The 6,000-nt window shown below is 37.5% G+C and overlaps 1 protein-coding gene across 1 annotated transcript in view; it reads right to left on the bottom strand.

Annotated features, from left to right (window-relative positions):
* Positions 1–460: 460 nt before the first annotated feature.
* Positions 461–6,000, bottom strand: part of pnpla6 (patatin-like phospholipase domain containing 6) — a 32,338-nt gene continuing 26,798 nt past the window's right edge. Inside the window, exons 33-36 of the mRNA XM_008297800.1 lie at positions 4,270–4,386; positions 4,083–4,170; positions 3,588–3,733; positions 461–2,318 (exon numbers count right to left, since the gene is read on the bottom strand). Of these exons, the coding sequence (XP_008296022.1) occupies positions 2,244–2,318; positions 3,588–3,733; positions 4,083–4,170; positions 4,270–4,386 (426 nt within the window). The 3' untranslated portion in view covers positions 461–2,243. The remainder of the gene's footprint in view (positions 2,319–3,587; positions 3,734–4,082; positions 4,171–4,269; positions 4,387–6,000) is intronic.

The following is a 6,000-nucleotide window of genomic DNA, read 5'->3' as shown; positions in this document are numbered from 1 at the left end:
CTGTATCTATAGAAGATTCTGCAATAACTACTCATTCACTACTGAGTGTTAGATCTATGAAGACAGACAGATCAATCAATCAATTTTTAGAATTAGGATTTACAGGTAGGGACTCACCTGCACACAAGTGTTCTTGAGCACGACTGGTCCCATCCAGCTCACCTGTGGATGTTTTAAAGCAGGCAAACATTATCATAAGTACTTTAAACCTCTACAGAACATAGTCACCTATTCAATGTTTTTTTTTTTTTTTCCTGCTGGGCACTGATATCTAATAGTGTTTACTGTTAGCGTGGGAACAGGAGTTTATCTCACAGTGAGAAGGACTTACCTGTCTGAAAAAACAAACATAAACAGATGCACCTCAAGATAAATGAGTGTATCTGACATCTTCAACAACGAATCCTATCACATGCATTCAACAGTTTAAGAGAGAACAAAAAATCTAGTTAGACATAAGTGGATGCATATTACGTTTATTTACCAATATGCATATTAAATTATAACCTCTTTTTATTCTTTTAGATTCCCTTGGCATATCAAGGTGGATGGCAAATGTTAAACCAAACATCTTCTGAGCAAGGAATACTTCAAATATTTCAGTGCAAAACAGCTAAAGCCGGGTTAAGTAAAATAAGACACCACCCCCCTTCGTTCCCAATTTAAAAAGCCATTTGTTAATATGTATAAATAAAAAAAAAGCAAGTCTGGCAACTGTCCATTACAACATAATTGATGTTAAGCGAACAACCCTTTTTTTTTTTTTTTTTTTTTGATTAGGTTCCCTTGTTTTTGCAGCAAAGCATCAACTTACAAATTTCCACCTCATATACATATATGAATATTAACATTGTGTATATTATAATATAATCTTGTTACAATTTATACAAGAGGTCCATGTGAGCTAAGTGTTAGACGAGGTGAATATCCGCCCGTTGGAGGTTCAGGTTTACTCAGGATTTCTGCGTGCTATCAAAATCACTTCTCCACAATAATGTGTTGGTTTTGGAGACTACAGTCTGAGATACGCTCTCATACATACCAGCAGAGGATGTTGTTTTTTGTTGTTGTTTTTGTTGCAATGTCAAGTTATACGCAGGAACCCTGAGTACTGTACGCGTGACCTTGTGCAAGCAGAGGCGAGCACAAACTCCTGTGTTGTGTAGTGTCGGTTGAGTGATCGCACCACAGTCATGTCCACTCTGAGCGGGTTGAACAGTAGTTGAAAAGGCATCGTAATTATCTGGCATCATTTCAAAAACAAACTACAAAAAAAAAAAAAAAACAACAATTCAAGCACACAGCCACAGTGACATCCACTCACTGCGATAATCTCATTCATCCCTAACGACCGTCTTCTATTAGGTTTAGTCTGCCTACAGTGCATCCAGTTCACTCTAGTTTATTGTGCGTGAATTATAAATAAATTAAATTAAAATAACACTATGCTCACTGATCCATCTCCGTCCTCGTCTGCACGTTTTCGTCTCCATGTATTTTCAACTTTCTGCAGCTAACATGCATGTCTTTTCCTCTTTCCTCATTTCAGTCCATCCTCGTCCTGCTTTCTGGTCCAACCTCTAGTTCAGTCAACAGAAATCTACTTTGGTGTTTATACAACCATGCCCTCTTTCTATACCTTCCCCTACCCAACATCTATGCTAAACCTACACGACTTTTAGTAACTACAGTTCTTCTGTCTGTGAATTTTCTTTCAGTGTCATGCTACAATTAAAAAAAATAATAAAATCACAGTTTTGCTCATCTGTACCAGTCATCCTGACACACGGGTAACAAACACACACTCATCTGAACAACAAATGAAGACCATGTAATGTCGTCAGCGAGGCTGTACCGACGTTTAAAGATTCGGAGACACAGATGGGACATGCAAGTGATTTGAATTGTTGAATTTCAAGTTGATAGTGTTGTTTTTTTTTTTTTTATTTTGTTGTTGTTGTTGTGGGAGGGACTCTGGCAATGTGTCAGTGATGATGGGAGAAAACTCTGGTTGGCGTAAACCTTCAAAGTCTGTTCCTATCTGTATAAATCCGGAGAAAGCCACTTGATGCAAAAAAAAAAATTCAACAGCTTAGAGGATGAAAAGCGGTTTCTCCAGAAATAAAACAAGAGTTTCAGTCGTCGCAGGGGCTGAGTGTGACGTCCACGTCTCGAGCCTCGACAGTTTATGGACCCACAGCGTGACCCTTGTCCTTATCGTCCTACTCCTCCGTGGCCCTCTGTCAGCAGTCCGACACTTCGGAGGTGTTGGAGTCACTGGTAAGTTTCCTGCGTTGCCTCACAGATTTCTCTTCATCCTGCAGAAGACAGTTTTGTTTTTAGGTTGCCAAGAAGAATTCTGTGTTTGTCTAGTACCCTACTGGAATCTAACAGATAAAAGATACCACTGATGATTAAAATAAAGTTTTTGATTGTCAAGAAAGGCCGTCATATTTACGCAGAATAATAAATAAATTGACTGTGATAAAGACAGAAGTGTAGCAGCGTGTTTTTGTCAGTTCCATTTGATTGTTAACTGTAAAACAGATTATTAATACACCATTTAGTCTCCTGTGAAGTTTTGTATTGTGGCCTTAAGAACAACATCAGGCAAAGGGACTGCTTATGAAAAAGAACCTTTTGTGTAACTTGTGCTACATTTGCATTATGTGTATTTTAATTAATACACTTTGTCATCTCTCAAATAAATAGAATAAAATTGCGGTCTATCTTTAGCTGGGGATTAATATATCTTTTTAGATTAGATTATATTAGATTCAACTTTATTGTCATTGCACGTCAAAAGGCAACCAAATGCAAATATTTGTTGCTTTAGTAATTATCGATGAGTGTATATTGAACTGACTCAATATAAACTTTATTGTGTGTGTTCATTGTCATGATGGAGGCAGAGTTATGTGGTAATTATTTCTTGACAACTTTAATGCTCTATGGCAGCCGTCCCCAACCACCGGGAAAGAATAAAAACGTTTTAGTGTTTCATTTTATTTCCAGCGCAGTCTGCAGGGTGTTTTATTTTGAAAAATGAGTAGCTCGTCTTCCTGTCACTTCCGTCTGTGTTCGTTTCCGCACTTGACTGTCAGTTTTTATTTTCGGCTATTAAAGGAAGCCATCAATCTAACTGCTGCCGAAATGTATAAAACAAACAAAACAACAAAACAAAAGTCTCCAGAGAGCTTTTTTGGAAAGTGGGAACGTAAACACATATTTAGCAAGTAATTTTATTTGTTTATGAAACGTTTTAATAGAAAAAACTATTATTTTTGTTATGTGTGCAATGGCCGGTCCGTAGAACATTTTCTTGGGTAAAACCGGTCCCTGGTACAAAAAGGTTGGAGACCGCCGCTCTATGGAGCAGAGAAATGAGCTACATAAGGTTTTTGTTTTTTTGCTGTCTTAATTTCAAATTTCACTCGAGCTTGCCTTTCAGTTTGGGCAAAACAGAGGGAAGACAGGTATACATGACTTAGTTCAGGTGTTTTCATTTGGATTTATTTAAACAATACATTTCTAGGAGTAAATCCTCTTTACTCTTTTTGTAAAACTTTGTGTTTGTGTGCACTCACAGTCTGAAAGACTCCATTCTGTCCCCACTCTCCAGGGGAGTGGTCCTCAGGATCCTCTGCCTCATACTCCTCCTCCTCCCCTTCCTCCTCTCTCACCGTGTCCATCCCGTCTTCCTCGTACTCCGTCAGACAGTCCGACTCCTCGGCTGAGTGGAAAGATTTAGGGGAGATATTACAGAAAGAATTTATTGCGTGACTGACCCACCCAATTTAGATAGCAGCCATAAAATATCAGGAACATCCCCTGCTGTATTTCAATAAAACAGAGCAGGTGAAAGATACAACCCCTTATTTATTACACTGATTAATGTGACATGATCTCAAAGGGGAACTGCACATCGAGTAGCTGAGACCTCTGTAACATGTGAAAGCTGTGTGCTTAAGTAGTTTACGCACTGCCTTAAAACTAAATTATTGGTTTAAAATGAAATGAAAAACATATTCCGACCAGCATTAGGGAATAAGGAATTCTTTCTTGACAGTAATGATCTTCACCTTCTGTCGCTACGTAGCTTTGGACCGGCTCTATCCTGGATACGATCTCTGCAAGGTCAGTGAAGTCAGCTCCTGGACACGTGCAGGTCTAATAGGCAAGAAATTATTAGAATTATGCAGTAATAACTTTGACATGTACGTTATACATCAACCATATTAAATTTATGGTTATCGAGTGTGTCCTCACGTCAGTTCTCTTGCTGTCATTGTAGTCGGCGGAACGGTGGTCCTTCAGCATGTTCTCGATAATGTCCCCTCGAGCCCAGCCGGTGAACAGTAACTTCCCGTGCTGGAAGCCCACATCCTGAAGTACAACGTAGTTTTAACAGAAGCACACAGTTTTTTTGTAAACAGCACGTATATTCAGAGTAGAAAAACTGATTGTAACTCTGAATCTGATGTATCTTGCCTCAACATTTCTCATTCATTTATTCAATGAACCTTTATTTACACTCTGAGTACAATGAGATATGAAAGCCTCATTCACAGTGTAGCAGAGAAATCTAATAAAAGAATAGAACAGAAATAAAATAGTAATTAGTAATAATTAGTAATAATAGTAATTTAGATAGCAATACAATACTATAAGGCAATGTTAGTAGAATAACAAAAACATTAATTACAGTTCTGTTTTTTTTTAAAAAAAAAGATATGAATCAACTAAAACGAAAGCAGCTGGAAGTAAAATAAGGTGAAATTAAAAATTACAATTGCTAAGAGTATAAAAATTAATCAATTTTTAGATTGTTCTGCAGATTATTCCAGGCTACAGGAGTGTAGTCAGTCAAACTAGATTTTCCAGGATTGCTAAACACAGCCAGCACCTGCAGCACAATCCAGTTATTTGAGCATATTCATTAAGAGCCCACAATAAAAGATAGTAAAGAGCTAATATAAACGAGCAAAACGAGTCTTATAAATACATAAATAAAACCCAGTGTCTATCAGGTCTTATGGATTGAGTGAGGGTTACCCAATCTCGGCAAACAGCTCACTGTGATGAGTATTATAATTATCAGCAGGAATAAATCTTCATGCAGTGTGATAAGCAGCATCCAAGGGCTTAAGAGCTGCTACTGATACATTCATGTAGAAGATGTCACCACAATACAGAACTGATAAAAAAAAGAAGCCTTAATCAGCATTTTCCTACAGTGCAATGGGAAACATAATTTATTCCTGTAAACAAAACCTTTTTTTTTTTTTTTTTTGTCACTGGGGTGGACACATGATATTTAAAAGTCAACTTATCATCAATCCAAATAAATATTTGCACTCTGTAACCCTTTTAATAATTGTATTATTCAGAGCAGAGATGACAAGATTTTCAGTAGGAACATTTTTGGCTCTGGTGAAAATCATGTGTTTGGTTTTGTCTTTGCATAAGGAACTAATTAATGCTTACTGAGTGCAACTTGTGACTGGGAGAAGAAGCTCCGTTGGAAATTTACAGCAGAATGTACACAAGCCACACTACAGTAGAACATGGCATAGTCAGCTTAAAGAAGTATGCTAAAATGAGATACAGAGGAAACAATATCATCTATGTACAGTTTGAACAGCAGAGGCCCAAATACTGAGCCCTGTGGGACACCTCTGAAAACCATGACAGATTCTGACTTTGCATTTCTGAGAATCACACACAGCTGTCTGTTTAAGAGGCAACTCTGGCACCATTTAAAAACAAAACCGTTGAGCCTTTTTAAAAGCAAAAAATGAGTAACTGTATCAAATGCACTGAAAAGATCAATAAAAAATAAAAATAAACTCATGGTCTTGACTGTTTCTGGAAATGATGAAATCAATTTAACAAACAAATGGACAAAGAGAGGGAGCCGATTTGTTGGATTTTGTTAATATGAAGTGCAACACAGCTCAAGGTCGCAGCAGCAGTGGACAGTGAAACATATGAATGCAT

This window comes from Stegastes partitus, unplaced genomic scaffold (genome assembly GCF_000690725.1).
Source record: "Stegastes partitus isolate 25-593 unplaced genomic scaffold, Stegastes_partitus-1.0.2 Scaffold1249, whole genome shotgun sequence".
Taxonomy (NCBI): domain Eukaryota; kingdom Metazoa; phylum Chordata; class Actinopteri; family Pomacentridae; genus Stegastes; species Stegastes partitus.
Note: the sequence above shows the minus strand (reverse complement) of the source record. Positions and strands in the feature narration are given on the sequence as shown.